Source organism: Parus major, chromosome 3 (assembly GCF_001522545.3).
Source record: "Parus major isolate Abel chromosome 3, Parus_major1.1, whole genome shotgun sequence".
Lineage (NCBI taxonomy): Eukaryota > Metazoa > Chordata > Aves > Passeriformes > Paridae > Parus > Parus major.
The window spans coordinates 7,178,474-7,198,631 of NC_031770.1; the positions used below are offsets into that span (position 1 = coordinate 7,178,474).

At 40.1% G+C, this 20,158-nt stretch overlaps 1 protein-coding gene across 5 annotated transcripts in view; it reads left to right on the top strand.

Moving 5' to 3' along the window:
- Nucleotides 1-20,158, top strand: part of MACROD2 (mono-ADP ribosylhydrolase 2) — an 850,223-nt gene that overhangs the window by 750,436 nt on the left and 79,629 nt on the right. For all 5 annotated transcript variants that reach the window (XM_015620850.3, XM_015620848.3, XM_015620846.3 and 2 more), the window contains exon 9: nt 13,660-13,741. In XM_015620850.3, coding sequence (XP_015476336.1) covers nt 13,660-13,741 — 82 coding nt within the window. The remainder of the gene's footprint in view (nt 1-13,659; nt 13,742-20,158) is intronic.

A 20,158-nucleotide genomic window follows, 5' to 3' on the forward strand; every position in this document is an offset into this window, starting at 1 on the left:
GGCAGAATTAGAGCAGGAGCTGAGCAATGTTTTGACAGGCCCAGAGCACCCTGCATTTTGAGCAAGGGGCCCCCCAAAGCTCAGTTTGGCCGTGCAGGTCCTGCACAGCCACACAATGATGGAAACTGGTGTGGCATCTCACTGTGCTTACCTTCTGGATAAGATATGCAGTGCAGCTGCCCCCCAGAAAAGTTTGTGAGCTGACACAGTAAACCCTGTAAAAGGTTTCATCTGTTCAAAGTCATTCAGTTCAAATATCCTTCCTTTCTTTTCTTTCTTCCAAATTAATTTCTCTGTTTCAAGTGGAGCAAATGGGTCCAAACTTTATGGAGCAATGTTGACTACATCAGATATTTCCCACTCTTGTTTTCCTTTCTCCATTAATAGGAGAATAAATAATGGTTATAATAAATAATGAAATAATAAATATACCTATCAGTTATGGAGGGTATAGTAGGGGAGTTGTTAATAGAGATGGGTGCAGTGTGTTACAGACAAGGTTCTTGAAAACTCTTTGAATCTGAGCATCCAGAAAGACTTTTACCTGAGAAATTCTTGGCTAGGTTAATCCCACACAGACTAATTTATATTATGCATAAGTGTGTGTTTAAACAAGTACAAGGCATGCATAAAATATCTCCTGATTTGAGAGCTATAACAAGGACAGAGTGTATTACCACCAGGACGGCCAGGAAGCTGGAAACATGAGGCTGACCTGTTCACAGGTGGTACTCAGGCCAGCCGTAAGTCATCACTGTTCCTCTTAACTAATCAGGAGAATGATGTAGTTTTATTGGTTTTTGGTTATTTTAGACTTTCCCCTGTGAATGTGATCATGGAGAAGCAATTTTGTGCAAGGCAGGGACAGCCAGCCTTATTTTTTTTCAAAAGAGATGCAACAGATGTGCTTGTAGGTACAAAACATGGCCCTTGTGAAAGCTCTCTGAGCATTCATTTGGGACTGAAAACTCACGGTCATAGCATCTCCTCAGTCACAAAGGATAAAGGGGGGGAAAAACAAAGTCCAGTCAGAGGGGATTAGAGGGAAGCAAATCACAGCAATGATAGGGATAGATAATGGTGATACCATCAAGTTCTTACTTAATCATCTTTTCACATAATCTCCTTTTCACCAGGAGATCAGAAAATAACCTGAGATCTACAGCTCTCACAAAGATGAAAGGGAATCCCAGACCTGTGTTACATCCATTACACCTGTTGCAACTTGTACAGGTCAAAGAGAGTGAGGTAAATCACAGCTAACACTAGTGAGCCACTCTGATCAAATATTTCATGCAAATGAGGAGAGAGCAATAAAGTGTTTACAATCTCTCTATACAATGTTAATTACAGAGTTTTGAAGGAACTTTATACCTGTATGTCTATATTGTGAAGGACTCAGTAATGAATGTGTTGCAGAAAATTTCCAGCTGGAGTCCAAATAGGACCATTTAAAGATGTTTTACTGAACAGAAGTGCCAAATCTCTAGGCTAGGTTTTGGCAGTGAACCAAAAATACTTTCCACAAGAAGTGATTATTATGTATGATTCATACAGTGTGTCCACATGAGTGAAAATAATACTGTTTAGCTCTCAGTGCTCAAAGTGCTTTTACATTTTCAAAGTGCTGTGCACACATTACTTAATTAATGGAATAAAATAAGTTACATTTTTTATGCATTTAGCATTGACATTTTGACAAAAAATGCTTTTGGAGACTTTATGTGCATCAGTGCATTTGAGCAGCTTCTATAAATTGTTCTGATGTTCTCAATTGAATTTGAGCAGCATCTTAGTAATTTAGATGCATTTTACCTTATGACAAGCAGATAGATAGAATGAAGGTTATCTGTTGATAGCAACGTGCCATAAAAAAGGCAACTTCTTGTCCTTTCTAGTAAATCATAAATCTGCTCACTTGCTTGTGCTCTGCAGCCCACAGCAGAACTAAACACACTGGTGGAAGTCAAAACCCACTAACAGCCATCATTGGTATTCTAACTACAGAAACAGGGCTCCCTCCAGAAGATGGATTTTGTGGAGTTGGTATAGCCAATGTTGGCCATAGGGGCTTGGTAAAGTGCTGGAACATCTGCTGGCTGTTTTCAGAGGACTGTCAGCCTATTACCACCTATTAAAATTAATTTAAAAGTGATCCCTTAGAGATGAATCTCATTTTTCCCTTATGATCCTTATGAAAAGTGCTGGCATCCTGTCGACATTTATATTGCATTGTTTGTTTGGATTTTTTTCTAAACAACCTATATTAGAGTTGAAATATCTTCCATGGAAGGCATCTGTCAGTCGTATCAAGCTGCCTTAATGACATTTTACATGATGTTTTGGCTGGATTGCTGTTCCAGCTCACAATTCCAAATCCATAATCATATCTGCTCTCAAGCACTGCTTTTCCTCATTGGTCCCAGCCTCTCACAGCTACAAACATCCCAAAAGCAGCCATTCCACAAGTTATCCCAGTCACCAGCTCAAGTTCTTGAGTGCTTGGGAATAAGTGTTTTACATCCAATTTGCCTGGCTTGCTGCTCATTGTTCCTCCTGACCTCCCTTCTGATCAGCAAGAAACATGCAGAGGTTGCATTTAGGTCATGCAGATTCCTGGCGCAGATTCTTTCAGGATGCTGGGAATCAAGCATTGCAAAATCTTACAAAAATAGCTCATCAGCCTACAGTCACTATTTAACAAAAATGGCATTATTTTGTTGAGCCTATCTGAGTGTTTCAAGTACAAATAAGGTGTACCTCTAGACATGCAGTAAGCAAATGATCTTGAGCTGATGACATTTTTGGAAGAGACACTGGAGTGGGCATCCTGGGAATGGAAGTGTTTTTTTCTAGCAGCACTGTAAATTTAACAGCATCCTCTTTTGTCTGGTTCTGTCTTTTTCTGGTGGCAGAAAGATTATCTTCAGTATTAGAATGAGACACATGTAGTATTTAAGAAAATCAGCCTTTGTCCTTGGAAAATGGTCTTTAATAACTTGCATTAATGAGATTAATTTGATCTCTAAATAACAAATAACTTAAAACATTTTCTTCCAGGAGAGTGATCAGGTAATATTTACATAAATGAGATTTGGTACAGGTTTTAATAAGAGCAATGGTTTCAGAACTGTTTCAGGTTATGCCATGTGACCTTTATTCTTGAGAAAGAAGGTCTGTTAGCCCTTCACTTTGCTTCCACAACAGGAGTTTCAATGACCCTATTGGGCAGGATTTAATAACTTTCTATACTAGTGTTCTCTCTACCCATGTCTTCTCAAATAGAGGCTATATTGAGGTGCTGGGAGGAGAACTTGCAGTACATTGCTGCAGGTTAGGTGAGCACATTTCACCCCCTAAAAGTGCAGCTTTTATAACATCTGTTGGATTTTTGGAATCCTAGATGTAGTCAGACAAAATTGGTGAGCAAGTGCTGCTGTCATCTTCCCAGCAGGGTGGGAAGCATTTGGTTGCACTGAGGCAAAACCCCTGTGAAATCATCAGCCTTTGGATAAAGAGTGACAAATGTGAACATTAATGGAGGATGAAGGTGAGAGTGATAAAAGAAGTGATAGCAAATGAAGGAAATTCTCAGTGGGAGTTTTCTTCTGGACTGCTCTCATTTACATTAGGTCTGAGAGACTTCATCAAGTCATGTATTTTGAAAAGCTTTCTGAGGTGAAGCTTTCTGGGGTTTAGATGCTTATATAATTTTGTATGTGAGAGTCATCTGCCCTCTTTTGATGAAAATACTTGTAAAAGTTGAATTTAATATTTGATCCAACTTTGTAGGATCAGCCAGATTTTTTTCCTTTGTCAATAATTTAGAAAATACCATGAAAACAGCTGGAAAGTAACCCAGCCCCTGAGGTGGAGTGAAACCTTTGCTCAACCTCAATGAGAAAATTTAGCATGACTGCCATTTTAATCTGCCTGCACTTAAAAAGTTGTTTAAACCACAGTCATCTTCCAGGAATTGTTTCTCCTACCCTTTTTCTGCAGTTCAACTATAGTGCACCCTTCAGAAGCCTCGGCAACAACAGTAGGGAGCTTTGCTTTCCAGGACAATGGATCCCCATTGCTCTTCCTGCTGGTTCCCAGTGTCGTGCGGTGCTGCCTCCTCCTGGCACTGGCTCTAGCATCCAAACTTTACTTACTCTTAATTTAGCCACTGGAACAGCTTGCCCAGAGAAATTGTGGATGTTCCATTCCTGGAAGCATTCAAGGAAAGGCTGGATGGGGCCCTCATCACCCTGATCTAGTGGGAGACATCCCTGTCCATGGCAGGGGGATTGGAACGAGATGATCTTTAAGGTCTCTTCCAACCCAGACCTGTGACTTTTTGATTCTCACACCTGTCTGAAGTGTAGGGGGTACCATTACTTGGTCTCTCCGTGTGGTTTTAAGTCCTGGGGCTGTTTTGTATTTAGAATCTTGCAACAGCCACTAGGATAATGGCAAGGAGATGATCACATTTCTGTGTTCCAGCATATTTTGGTTTTTGAGTGGTGGAGTCTGAGCAAGTAGAGCTGATTCTTCTGCTGGCCCTGGGAAGGAGTGGGAATTTTATCAGTGGATATTATGTGGTGCTGCAACAAAACTGTCAAAAAAACATCAAAACCATGATAATTTTCCAAAGTGTTTCCTCAGTCCAGCAAAGAGCTGGAGCACAACAGTCTCGGGAATTATTCTGCTGGAGGTTCAGTGCCCAGACAGGTTTAGGATGCTCATAATCAGAGAGAACTTTGGGATCTTTAAATCCAACTTGTACTAAAAAGACAGTGAAAAACTGATGTTGTAAGGTAAAATGTGATGCAAAAACTTGGCTTGTGGGATCACAACACCCTGCTTGATTGTATGCCACAATTCCATCTTATTCAGCGGAGCTCCACAATGAGGATATAATGATAACTCTAAGTAAGCTGATGATTTATCTCGTCCATAAGGCATGGTTGTTGTAAAACTGCCTATCAGATATTTTCAGAGTACCATCCTTCACAAGCCCTTATTTAATGCAGTTATATTTGCATGCACACCCTCTCTTCCCATTTGCCATTTGTCACTGAGATAGCAAATTGCATTCATCAGAATCCATTCATTCCCCCGGTTTCGCTGAATACAGGATTATCTTGGCTGTGTCAGCTGCCCTATGACTGGGAGCTGTGAAAAATGGAGGTCGCCTTCAGATATTCCAAACTTGTATCTTCAAAGGACAGTAGGTATTAAGCTGGAAAAGATTAATGGGCTTTATGTCATCGTGTTTGTGTGGCATAGAAGTGAATTGTGCAGATTGATGGAAATCTTGGTAAAAACAAATGCATTCTTAAACTACTCTCCTGGCCCTACCCTGACAAGTTTTAGTGACCATCAAAAGAAATATACTGAGACATTCCCTTAAATCCTAGGCTGGTTTTACAGGTTTTTTTTACCTTTAGGAAAATGAAAAACTTTTTGTAGTTGTGAACAAAACCACATGTGGACTATTAAGGACTGGTTATTTTATAGCCTGTGTGTGTTTATATTACCACTACAGGACTGTCACATCTTATTTGTCATATAATCGTGCAGGAAGTAACTGGGACATACACAAATGGTCGACAACAAAATTGTGAATTCCTGTGAAAATGCTGTTGTAATTTCTTGTTTGAGATCCCAATAGGTTCTTTAGGACAATCATTCTGCTTGTCAGGCAGATGGTTTGTTCACACACTTAAAAGGAACAGCTCAGCACAAAGAAGGCCAAAAGGGAAAGCTCTACCTGCCCTTGAATAATACACTGTATTAAAAAAGTATTAAAGGCATTCACAGACTGAAATCTCTCAGAAAGAATAAATAATTTTTAAAAAACAATCAATATATGAGGGAAAAAGGGTTTTCAGTATTGATTCACACAATATGTGGATGCATTGAAAAGGTATTTCCACCAGAGGAAAAGCAGTGGTATGCAGTGAAGCTTGTGAACTTTGCCTGTGACCATTAATGGGATTTTTTTATTTTTTTTCATCTGTAGCATCTTTGGTCAAAAGAGAGCAGGAGAAAAAAAACCCCAAGGTCTTACTCTACTTCTGCTGTTCTTGTTTCTCTGTGACCTTGGACACATCAAATCTTCACCTGGCAGCAGGGATCTATCAGAACTATCACAAAACTGGAATGCTGAGCTGTGCTTGAGAACTGTGGGTAAAAGCAGCTCTCCACTGGAAAGTTTTATGGGTTTGAATATGACTCAGTTATGTGGCAGTAGGCTTGGGCCATAACTGCACTGGTGTGTCTGGTACCTGTGTGATACTGGGAGTATCAACAGCCCTCAGCTGCTGAAAATGAGTAGACCTGTAAGATCAGGCACAAAGGACAGGGAGAGACATTCTGGCCATATTTTGAACTTCTATTGAGTTTCACTGTTAAATGTGTTGCTATTTCATTTTGATTTAGAGGCAGAGATTGCTGCAAATCCTTACCTACTAGGATGTTGTTTGCATTAATATTTTAAGATGGTAATAAATTTCTGGTGGGGTTTTTGTCAGTTTTGGTTTTGTTTTTTTTTAAATTGCCCTTAAACTTTTAATTATCTTTCACTCCAAGCTAAGTATGTGTTCCATCATGACGTAGGATATTAAAGCAATAATAATAACTTTCTAATTCTGTTTTTCAACTATGGTAGGACCACCATAGAAACCATTCCACCTGTGATATGCATTAATAATTTTATAATTCATATGATCTCTATTATTTTTTTCTTCAATGGCTAACTAAGTAATATGATGGTTTAAGTAACTTCTTCACAGCTAGTCCTCCACAGGTATTTGCTCTGGATGCAATATCATTACTCTCCATTAATTCCATTACTTGCAAGAGGTTTGCATTAATGTGAATTTTTATTTAGGCTTTTGCTTTGGATTCCAAAGAATCTCAAAATTGAAATCCATGAAAACCAGAGAGCAGTGTCCTGAGAGAGTACATTTCTCCCTGGATTGAAGGGTCATCCAGAGATGTCCTGTTTGCCTGAAGCTGGGCTCATTTGTATGATTGCAAGGTCAAGTAAACACAGGGTGTTTTGGCTCAGGTTTGCAGTGGATTTGAAGCTGTGCCAAGAGAAAAGCTCTTAAGGCTAGGTGAATAGCTTTGTGAACATCATCACACAGTTCGTTGATTGTCAAATTCACCGTATCACCAGTCTGACACCTCTGCCCTGCTTAAATCTTGCTCCGAGGATGAAGGCAGCACCAAAGCTTTCTATTTGCCATAAATACATGACTGAAGTTCTTTTTAAGAGTAATTCTGCAATTATAGACCATGATGTCATGCCAAAAGGAGCAGACACTTAGCTAGGCTTTATGCTCTAATGGTTTCTGTGAAATTAGTAATACCAGGAGGCTGAATTTTAATTTACAGTCCTATGAAATTAGTATTTATAGGGCCTGAAGCATTCAACTTCAGAATGTGTGTGAAAACTTCTGGCCTCAAACCTGCTGATCTCCAAGGGGAGATGCAGCCCTCTCTGCTCTGTTTGGACAGACAGGCTGCTATCTGGACAGCTGGCCAGATGTTCATGATGCTCAAGAAAGGCAGCATCTCTGGCAAAGGGGATCACAGCTGCTGGGAGGTATATGGCAGATGGCTGTGTTATTCTACAAAGCTGGTATTTCCATCTGTTGGTTGCAATAGGATTACCAGAGGATCAGATCAGGCTGAAGGGGAGACTGACAGCATCAAGAGAGAGTATCATCTGCCAGATCTTTAGTGGGGCAGAACAAGATGTTGGTCTCTGTACTTCTGTATGTAGTCAGTTCAGTGCATCAGCTCAATTACAGGCAGGGAGGAACTCTGTCAGAGAAACAGAAAAGAAAGAGATGGCAAATAGGGTCCCTGAAGATAAGCAAGAAAGAGATGTGAACTTCAGAGCAGAAAACTGAGCACTGGTCACAGAAACAGAGGAGATGGTCATGTGCAGGGACCAGATAGAGCACTCGTAGCCTGGTCCTAGAGTGCATTAAAAATCTCTTGCTCCTTATTCTGAGCTTCTCACAGCTGAGATTTTGATTCTGTGAGAGCATGCCTTGGAAACCTGACTTAGGTTGCTCCATTCTCGCTGGTGCCTGCAAGGGAAGCTTTTCCAGGCAATGGAAGCTAACAGGGCTGCCCATGGTCCAAAGGAAAATGTTTAACATTGTTGAATCATAAGAAGGTTCAGGTTGGGAGGAGCCTTACATACCCTTACAGACCTAAACTCCCTGCCATGGGGGTCTTTTACTAGACCAGGTTGCTCAAAGCCCCAAACAACTTTGAAGGTTCAGAGCTCCTTTCTTACAGTCAATGTAGTCAAGGCATATTGACAGGTTCAGGCAGCTCTGAACTCTGACTGTTAAGGATATCTTTGAGAAAGTATTTAGGGTAATGAAATGTCTCTGTCAGAAGAACTTGAATTCTTGAGTAGGCATATGTTCTGTCTGGTGCTACAGAGTATAGGTGCCGATCCAAGCATGCTGAAGTCAATGAAAAAAATATCTCTGTTTTACTTCACTGAGTTTTGAATGAAATCCATGGAATTTCGATAAACTAAAAATGTTTCTGCAAGCTTCTGGTGTTCACTGTTGCCTTATGACAGTAGGTCCTAATGGGATCAGGCAGGAGTGTTTAATGAAAGGGATTTACTACCCCTAAAAAGAGCAAAAATCTGCTTCCTTCTCTTTGTGCTGTATTATCATTCATTTGATTTGGGATTGGGAAACATTTTTTGCAAGTTCTCATTGTTTTTCTATTGTGTATTTTCTGGTAACATTTAAGTGCTGATGAAACTTTTTGTCACTATAAAAATGAATAAATAAAAAGCAGTAACTTCCTGCTAGATACACGTCTTGGTGCTGTAATCATGCATGAAATACTTGGGAGTGCTGAAACACACTTGGGTTTGTTTGCATTGTAAGCTGTTATTTTGTTAGGACACAGGGAGGCAGTGACATGGAAACACTCATTATTTGAAGTAGTCTAGAAAGGCTTTTGATCAGTGTTCTGCTTCAGATCTGTGTTTGATACATCCAGCTTGGCACTTGAATATACAGACAGCTATACCTATGAAAGCATTTGGCATGTCCTGTGGATTGTGTTTGGCAATAACTCTTTGAATCAGTGCATGGGTGCACAGCCAGGTATCCCCTAGGCAGACAAGGAAATGGAGCCAGGGCAAGCACACAACCTTGCCCAAGACCACAGCAAAAGAGCTGAGATAAAAACATAGCTATTTTTGATGCTAAAATATATAGAGAATCACAGACAGACTTGGGTTGGAAGGCATCTTAAAGTTCATCTCATTCAAGCTCCCCTGCCATGGCCAGGAACACCTTCCACTAGACCAGGCTGCTCAGAGCCCCATCCAGCCTGGCCTTGAACACTTCCAGGGATGGGACCACCCCCAGCTTCTCTGGGCAACCTGTGCCAGGGCCTCACCACCCTCATTGTAAGGAATTCCTTCCTAGCATCTAATCTTAATCTCTTCTCTTTCAATTTGAAAAGTTTCAGTTTCATTCCCCCTTATCCTCTATATGTCCATGTAAGAAATCAATCCCTTTTTTATGTAGATACAGCTGTAAATTCCTGCTATAGCAGCAGCTGCATGCAGAGATGTGCATATAAACATGCATTATCCTCCCACACACTGAAGGAGAGGGCAGGGTCCTTAAGGATGAGTTTAAGGGACTCTCAGCAGCTTTCCATCACTCCTGTTCATGTCCCTGAGCACCCACCTGCCCAGCCTTCCATGGACTGTCAGTGGTCTGTGAGGGAACTCACCCAAGGTGCAGTGTCTCACCAATAAATTAAAAACTCACAACATACAAAGTGCTCTCAAAGCCACCAACTATCAAAACCCCAAAGATCAAAAACCAGAAATATTGCTGTCACTTTCCTTGAACTAAGATCAGCGCCGCTGCTATTGGACCAACTGTGCTTTTATACCCATATCTCATGAACTGAAAACACCAGTGGAGATGAGATATGGCTGTTTCCTTCTAAAACTCTGGTGTTAGGGTCCATTCTACTGCAAAAAATGTATCCAAGGCCACGTCTGAATGGAGCTTGGAGGAATCAGATCTAGGTGAAGGTGTTCTTGCCCATGATGGGAGAATTGTAACTGGATTATCTTTGAGTTCCCTTCCAAGCCAAACCACTGTGTGATTCTACAATAAATAGCATGAGTCCTGTAAGCCCTGCAGAAGTTTACTAATTCTTATGAGGTGCTGCTAACAGAACCACCTGGAAGCTATCCCCATCAAAATTAAATGAAGCCTGGCAAAGAGAGCAGGGCCCAAGGTAAAAAAAACCCAAACAATCAAATGTACTCACAGCCTTGAGCTGTGAAGGTGCCTAAGTGAACAGCTCATGCATTTTAACTCCCTTCTTCCTGTGCTGCAGTGCTCTTGATTTTGGGGTTCTTTGATCCACCTATTCATAGCTGCAAAGTGAGCAGAATTTAATCAGGCTCTGACATGGCATGGTTCACTTTAATACCAGCCTTCAAAAAATATCTGTCAATCAGGGATGAGCTTTAATACCTTCAGCCTAGAACTCCTTTACAGTTCTGCTGCAGTTGAGTGGTGCTTGGTCAGCAGTGGAGGAGCTGGGCATCTGCAAAAGGCACTGGGGGTCATCTGGGCACTATTGGTGGAGTTCACAGGGGCTGTTCCTCTCTAAAGGGGTGGTGTGGCACTCTAATGAAGCTGGCATTTCCAGGCCACATGAGAGGAGAGATTTCCTTGTTGAATAAGGAGTGGCTTTCCTAACTGCACGTCCCAAAAATCCTGCTGAGCTTTTGTGGGCCAGCAGGCAAAGTAGGTTAATAGTCACTTGGATTAAATCTTTCCTTACTGTAGCTGGAATGGGCATAGTGAGAACAAGGGTTACTTTCCCTGCCTAATCTCCAGCTATTTTAGCTGGGGATGTTAGATAAAATAGTCAATGACTGGCAGAATGCTAGAATAGGGGTTAATTTCAGATTTACTATCTGCCAACGCATGCCATTCAATCAGATAAACACAGGATTTCAGCTGTCATCACAATATCTTATGCATACTTAAAAATAGAGCAGTTTTTCTCACATCAAGAAGAAATGGAACAGGTTTATATATAGGATGTGTACAATCAGGAGGCTAGAAGTTTTGAAATAGTCTGCCAATTCTAGAGAGATTCCCTATTTTTAAATTAAGAAATTATATTAGAAGTAGTAGAAATTCTCACGGAGAAGTTTTATCATTGCCAGCTGCACTGAATAAATACAAGTAAAGGGAACACCTTGAGAAGTTGGATGATGTAGAATGAGGCAAATTTCTGTAGGATTTTCAGCAGAGAATATGAGACTGTGTAGAGATTCAGAAACTTCTCTGTGTGGGAATATCTTTCCTCCTCTGCTTTATGCATTTCCGTCCTTGCTCTTTTGTCTGTTCTGGTTCATTGAGCCTATCACTTTTAATGCTTGAAAGTCCGCAAGGCAGAGAGGGAAGATGACAATCTAGCAACACCCCAGCAATATCTCAATCCAATTTTCACAAGAAATGTAATTTAAGCACTTGCTGATTAAAGCCTCCCTCCTGGAAACACCCAGTTTAGGCAGAATCATGGAATCATAGAATAGTTTGGATTGGTAGGGACCTTAAAGAAGATGTAGGTAAAATGTAACACATCTTGGCAGTGATGCTTTATATTATGAATTTGTGAGTATGGAGATAAGTATGGCTTTTTGGCTTGAGCACATAACTAGTATTTGAGTTTTTTATTATATCCCTTTTTGAATAGCAGCTGATCCATGGTCCAGAACGTTTTTAAGATCCAGCCTGGTTTGTTTACAAGGGATGCACAGAACAGCTTGGCTCTGTAAGCATCATATGAACAGACAGCAGCAGGCAGTTTTCTTGCTGAAAAATCTGCTGATAGGCCTCCCTGCAAAGCTCTGCTGCCTCCTCTTGTGCCCACAAACCTCCTTCTTCTTTAACATAGCTTGTGCCTTCAGTCTCACTGAGTGTCATAGAATCAGTAAGGTTTGAGATCTCCAAGGTCTTCAAATTCAACCTTTGAGTGAATTCCACTTTTCCCACTAACCCATATTGTAAAGTGCCACATATACTCTTTTTTTGATCATTTCTAAGGATGGGAGCTCCATTGCATCCCTGTGGAAACTGTTCTAGTGCTTAACCACTCTTTCAATGAAGAAATTCTTCCAGATAGTGAACCTGAACCTCCCCTGGTGCAACTTGAGGCCATTACCCCTTGTAAGATTTCTAGTTGTGATGTTATGTACCTAGTCTGATCATGCAGGTTTTGTCATCACCTTTCATTCTGAGATGTCCTTGTTAGTAGCTGCTGGTATTTTCCAGCATAAGAGGTGCTTGCCTGCTCTCATCCCTTTCTGTATTCTACTGGGCTGCACCAAAGTGAGCTCAGAAATGATGTCCTGAGCTGCTCAGCATAACTGTTTTTGAAGCCAAGCCTTGGACTTCACTTCTAAGACCAGCTGCAGCAAAAGGACAGCATTTTCTACTGAAGATAAGGGAAAGGATTCATGTCTTGAGAGCATTCCTCTCACTGTTTCCCTGCAGGGGGAAGGCTCATGATTTTTCTAGCACATGCAAAGGCACTCTTGAGGAGTTCTGCTATGACAGATTGTCTTATGGCCTGTGGAGACACCATGACAGCATAAGATGCCAAATTTCCTATTGCTTGGGTTTCATCCCTTTTTTTGGTTAAGCTCTTATGCACATCAGAGAAAGAAATGATTTCTGGGTTGCAGGTCCCTCAGCTCAGCTGTAAGAGGGTCTTTTTGTTTTTCCACAGCACCCCTCCAAGCTGGGTTTTGGTTACAGAGGCATTTTGTGCTGGGCAATGCAAATAAATAACACAAAGCTATTGCAAGGCTGAAGTCCAATGTGGGTGTTTCTCACCCTTAAAGGTTTTAGATTTCTAGATTTTGTTTTGTTTAGCTTTTTTATTACTTTTGGTCTGTTTCAGAAAAGCTTTTTACATACAGTGATCTCCCAACGAATTTATTTGAACTCATTGGTGGGTGGTGCATACATTATGGGCTGTGGTTTCATTGATATGCTCAGCCTCACTAAGTAGATGGCATATTAAATGTTTTATTTACCCTGTGTGCTACCTGTCATCTAATCAGCTTTTGTGTTTCTGCTGCATTCTGTTTGTATTATAGTGAGAATAAGTGGTTTCATGTAAATTAAAACCACATGAAACCTTTTAAAGCCATTTTAAAATACTAAATGGGTTTGCAAATAGGTTTGTCGGACAAGGATTGGAAAAAGAGCTCTTTGCTTACCCATTTACTCTTCTGTATGCTTATTAGAAGTCCCCATGTGACTTTTTCATCAAACATTGCATCCCAGTTCTCATCTGGAATGCCAAAGTCATTTATACTGTGCTTGAGAGCAGTTTGCATAAACAGGAGGCAGTTAACAAAGAATACAGTTGTGAGTTGCAATTGCAAAGGTTATATTATAAATTACAACACAGATGTACAATAAAGTCAAGACATTCAGCCCTGTTTTCTTGTTTGCCTGGAGCATAAAAGCACACTGGCTTAAAAGTTTCTTTGCCTTTATTGACTATTGTTGCCAATATGGATGATTGTGATGCTTTCACTGTAAATCATTTTGTTTCTTACAGGTGGATCGTATCATCTTCTGCGTCTTTTTGGAGATTGATTACAAAATTTTCAAGAAGAAAATGGGCGAGTTTTTCCCTCTAGGTAGGTGTAGTAATCAAGTACCATCTGACTTTAAAAAAGCATGCAGAAAAAGTGCAAATGTTGGCATCTTTTCTTCTTTCCAAAGCCAAATACTGAAATGTGAACTTTCTTTAAAGATCAGCTGTGCACAGAGGCTCTGATCCTGGACAAATGCAGACATTTAAAATGTGTGAACTATTAAAACTACTTCTAATACTGCTTTTGTATGCTCAGTAATCTCTGCATTCCATGCTATACATGTATCTTTTCCCAAAATGGGGTGCATGGCACTGGCTCTCTTGACTCTTGAGAAGGAAATTATTTGCACTAATGTATATAGCTCCTAGTGTATATTGCTTTTCCATACACTTTGTGCACACTTTGGTCTTTCATTAACAATGCTGGTAAGGTTTCTCTGGGTCTGAAAAGACACCACAGGGGTTAGAGCCCAACTGTGTCTGAATGAGGACTTTAAACTTGAGCTGTCCCTGTGCAAGAATGAATGGGAGAAAGATGGCTCTCGCTGGAGCACTTGGGAAATGTTAGCCATTCATCTTGGATTTCACACAGGAGGTTGCTTTCTAGATTTAAGGAAACCTGGTGGATAGTAAATTTGCTGATCCCCCTCCTCCTATAAACCTGTGATTTATTTTTATTGTACATCACGAGAAATCTGCTCTCCATAATTTTATCCACCCTAAAACTCCTCCCACTTTATTTTGCTTTGTGCTTACAGCAGTCCAACTACATGTGTAAAGATCCAGATTTTAGTGTTTTATATCCCAATACTCCCCATGCTGTCTGTCAGTGGAAATGGCCTGGAGTAATAGGAAGCAGAGCTTTGGTGCATTCAGAGTCCCATTAATTTTACAGGACTGTGTTGTCACTGTAGCCACAGTGGTTTTCAGCTTTTGCTTTGTCTGATAGCATGGAAACTCTGGTATTTTTGTCTCATCTCACTAGAACAAAGCTTTTTTTGTAGATTACTTTGTAATCGCCAGATTGCAGTGATCGGCAGCTGAAACTTGAAGACCTATTGAATTATTCAGGTAGCATTGAATGATGTCTAACCACTTAATAATATTTTTGTCTGGAGCACACTGAACATGCATTTCAAGAAGCTGCATTCATGTCTAATCCATTCATTGAATGATTTTATTTTTTTGTCAGCATACTCAACCCAAAGAATAAAGTGGCAGTACCCTGCCTACTGTTGCTGGCTGTGTTACTGCCCTTCAGATTAAGTGAGAGAAGAATATACATCAATTTGTCAACAAATCAAGAGTATTAATGCTCACTTTCATCTCTAAGGCTTTGGAAATCATGGTATAAAGCCTAGTATTGTTCCTATAAATGTAAAATCCACTTGGGTTTGAAAGTTTGAGAGACAAGAAGATGCTTCAGAGCTGTATCATGACAAGCCCAAAGTCAGAAAGACAGCAAAGTGGAAGATTCATTTAATTTGGATTTTTTTAAAAAACCTGATATTGTTGAACTCCTGTCTACAAAGAATCTGTGCAGCTGAGTCTCTTGTTACAGAAAAACATGTAATTAATTGCATTACACCTCATTATGTAGATGATCTGCCATACTATTTTTTTTTAAAGTATGTTTATTCGCATGTATGTAAATGTTTTATGGCTTTTTTGCTCAAGTTAAAATTGAGATTCTGATATGTGACCATAGACAGGTGGTCATGGTAGAGACCCTCTAAATCCAGTGTTTCAGTTATGTGGCTATACAAAAGGTTCATCCAAAATTTACAACCATCCAGGGAAAGTTTAGTTCTCAATATACAAAATTTAGATAGATTATTATAGGATTAGGTAGGGATTATTAAAATACCTTAGGGCCCATTTTCATAAACTCCTGGTTGCAATTTTCTCCTAAAGAATACTTCTGATTTTGATATGTTACTGGGCATCTTCTGTCTGGTTAGCCAGAGTCTTAAAAGGAACCAGTTTAGTTCTAAAACTTTATTCCTGATGCAGTGAAGGATTTCCTGTGGGTGGGTCAGTAGCCAGGGATCCAGGAAGGTTTTATTCTAGTGGGGTTTTTTGGGTCTTTAGCTCTTCAACTTGTGAGGAGAAAGACAGAGGCAGGACTTTCTTCCTAAATGACTCTCCTGTAGTGTCACTGGAGAAAGGGTCAGTGTCTGGGTCTCTCTTCTGGAGTGCCCTAACCATTAATGGACAGTCTCAGGCTTTCCTTGCCAACTTGAAGTAATAACTATTTATGTCTAAAACTCCAAATGACACTTTTCCACAGTGTACCACCACTTCAGCAGATGACAGCTGAAGTCAGCCCCATGCCAAACTGCCTCCTGGTGAGAACATCAGCTGAAGGTCTGGATGGAGATCACCAGGTGACCCTGGTCATCAGAGTCTGCCATTTGTTCCTTTTTTCAGATGACTTGGAAATTGCCATTTACATTTAAAGTAGCAGACTTGGACAAGTCATCAGCAGACTCTCTTACTGCAGAGATATCCCATCTCTCTACAGGACTCATTTCCTGCCCAGAAGACTTAGCTAACATGGCTCTGTGTCAAGAAGTTAGTAACTGCCTCTACCTTTGGCAGTAAATTCCTGATATTTCTACTGCAGAAGAAATTAATGAAACTGGTGTTTTTGTTTTGGTTTAAAGGAAATCTATTAATTTAGTGAAATTAAAGTCTTTAAGGATAGATTTGCCTTAAATTTAAACTGATAGGACACTATCTAAACACTCACATGAGAGAATAACACTGACTATTGCTTTAAGCTTAGAGAAAAAATGTCAAGGCATTTAAAAAGTGCATCTTGCATTCAGAAACATTGTGAAATATATCTACTTTAATAGATGTGGACAAAAATGCTTGGAAAGGAGAATATATTCATGGAGTTATATACATAAATAGTTATTACTTTAAACCCACTGCATTAATAAATCCAAAAATGCATGCAAGTGCTTGAGCTAGTCAAGTGATAATGAAATGAAGCTAGAATTACACCTCAGCACATTAGAGTAAGTGGAATATAGATATAGGGAAATTGTTCCATTAGTTGAACATATCATTAGGCCTGTTTTGCAAGTGGAATGCCAAAGAAATTAGTCAAGTAATAATATTGATATCAAGACAACTGCCAAGACCCTTGTAATTTTCAAACTTTAAATATATAGGGGGAAGAGACGGACCTCGAAGTAATGTCATGTCTTAGCAGTGTAGCAAAGTTGTGCAGTTACTGAGCAATTGTAACTGTCTCAGCATTTCTGATTCAATCTCAGTGATTACAGAACCCAAACCAGAGTGAGAATGCTCCAAGGGGGAGCAGAGCACCACTTGGCTTTAATTCAGACATAGGTTCTCAGTCAGTGCTATCCAGAAAAGTCCTGCTTTGGTTAAGGGTCCTAGTCAAGGCAAAACATTCTATTGATCCTCTGGGGTTTTGCTGAGATTTTGTATATTCTAGTAAGAAAAGAGCAATAAAAAGAACAACTTTATTTGCTTAAGATGGATCACTGCTTTAATATATTAAACAGTGCCACAGTGATGGGTTTTTTTATTTTTTATGAATTGAGTCCTATCTCCTTGTGCAATGACAGAGCCCAGCTATTCTCCCTTCACCTGTGTTGGAACATTCTCTCTACTTCAACTGAATGTCTTTCAGGCAAATAAAGTATCTTTGCCTGCAGTTCTGGCTCATACATGTAGTTCTTACATTGCTGGGTTCATTGCTATTAGTAGTATGAGTGAGTTTTCTGGGAAAGGAACTGCTACTTAGATCATTTTTTCTTCTGGAATGCATTGTTTCTTCTAATAGAATTCTATATGGAGTCCAGACATTAGGCATTACTTCTCTTGGTAACTATACATATTTATAAGACTTACCAGAAAATGGAATCCTCCTTGAAAAGCTAGATTTGCTAACATTTACCTCGGAGTGATACATACTTCTAGGATTCTATACGTAGGAGGAAAATTAAGAGCATTTGTAAATAGTTGCCAGCTGGAGCAAAGATACCTTTTTTTCTTTTCTTCCTGTATTCTGTGTACACAAAGCTACTTAATAGGTCAGAGAGATAATCTTGTAAGGACCTTTGGCAAATGCTTATTTTTCATGGTGGCTGTCATATATAATAAACGGTTTATCTTCAATTGTAATGCTTAAAGTATTTCTAAATCTACCACCTGTTACCAGCGGATTGGAGAAACATTTTTTTCCAAAAACAGGGTTTTTTTGACAAAAATGATGCTATAAAAGGGATGTCCTGTGAAGCTCCAGCATCCAAGGTTATATTACTTCTTGCTACTTCAAACAGAGTAACAAAATTACTTCACTAAAACGTTGCAAATTTTTTTGTAGAAAGGACGTTTGCACTTTCATTAGGCCAATTGACAGATGGAAGGTGCATGCTTTTAGACTCATGTCCTTTTAAGGATGCTGATCCCAAGAAAATTTTTCTTTCTTTTTTTATGGTTTTTTTTTTTTTTCTTTTTTGAGCCATTATCAGTTTGTGTAAGGAAAAAGAGAGAGAGATTGCTTCATCTTGAGAAAACTTTCTATTCCCTCTATTACAGGTTATGATATTTAATGCATTTTCTGCTTTCATCCTGGCTGATGAAAACACCGTTTCCCCTACCCAAACCATATGAATGAGAGCTACTGCCTTATAATAATTCTCCCATCACTTGAGGAGGGTGCATAGCATCCCACTTGTGCATAAAATGTGCAAATACATTACAATTGCAGAGGAAATTCATTGTTAAGAGATCTCCCAGGCTTGGAATCAAATTGGAAACTGTCTAAATGGCTGAATGAAGGCCTTTGTATTAAAAAGGCCAATCTCTGCACTAATACGTGAGCAAACTCCTAAACAGGGGCTTTAATTTCTGTTCTGGTACTGAGAGACATCACACTCTCTGCTTACCATGGCAGACTTCACTGGGGCTGGAGCATTCCTCTGCATAAGCAGAGGAGTCATAAGTTAGCCCTTAGCAAGTAATCCAGTATCAAATGGATAATTCATCTGATAAATTTAGCCTCTCTATTTGCATTTGCAGAGTTCATGAGCCAATTCGTTTCCATAATTCATCACCTGAATGTATTCCACAAAATATTTTTCATGGGCTTTATTTTATTCTGTGGAGAGGTGCCAAGCAGTTTACTGGAAGTGCCCAATATCCTTTATGGGAGGTTTCACCTGGGCAGTGATTTGCCTCAAGTCACAAGGCTCTGGTTTTCTGACTGGTTCAGGCTGGAGTACAAAGGTCACCAGGGCTTGGGGCCCCAAACAAATGTCTTTTAGGGAGTAAGATTTGGGGGAGTTTGATATCTCTTTGTCCTTCTTCTCCTGATCAATATTATCAATATTGATAATATTATCAATATTTCTTCTCCTGATCAATAAGGGCTATCCTGAAGGTTTTGGTTGCAGCTGCTTGTCCTGTTTCCATGCAGGTGTTCCAAGTTGTTGTCTTCACAGCCTGATCTCACAGGGTGAAACTGGAAGCAGTCAGACCATTGTTATTACTCTCTTCACTGTATTCCCTCACAAAGCTTGCAAAGTTCTGTGTGATGTCTTGCTTCCCCAACCCCATAGCCCCAATGGAGCTGTTGTGTTGGGTTGCTTAGGGGACTCTGATTTCTCTGCCTCATCAAACTTTGGTCTTGTCTCTTGAAGACCCTGCTTGGCTTCTCAGATGGTGACTGTGCCATGACCATGCATCCCTTTCCTTTCCAGAGCTCTGTATCATTGAGAGCTCACTGGGGTACCCCTCAGTATTTATGCAGTCACAGCCATCCAGCCTGCTCTGGATTCCATGGCATCATTTAACATTCCCCTTTGATTTCCCATCTTGTTGGAGTCTTATGTTGAGGCAGGGATGAGTGGGGATTTTTTGGTGGGTGGAAGGTGGAAGGCAGCAGTCAGTTTGGAGAAGCTGTGGCACACTGATGTTTTCATGAGGGTGAAAAATGCTCTCTGCATCCCTTTTTGTCCTTATATTGGAAGATGTCATACTCAGATGGCTCCTGCAATGCCCCTTGTTTAAGGATTTAATTCAAAAGAGCTGGGGAGAAGCACAGCCCCCCACTGTTACCCTTATGGTTCCTTGGCCCTCAGCAGTGTTCCAAGGAAGCACTGCCCATCTGGGGGAGCTGGAGGAGCTTTTGCGCTAAAAGAGGATGTTGGCTTTGCTGTAGTTCTCTGCTACAGCACCTTTAGACCCTGATAAAGTGCCCTCCAGTGTAAATATGTTGCTGTAAAAATTGGTTTCAATCCAAAAGTTTAAAATAGCCACGATGTTTAAAATAGCTGTCCATTTTGAAACATCTCTGAAAACAACTTACCTCAGAAAAACTCAAGGTCACTTAAAGCTAAATGTGTTCATAAAACTGTAAACCAAATTTTTTCTATGACTTTCTGTCTTTATTTGCCATGGTAAGGACTGTGCCAGT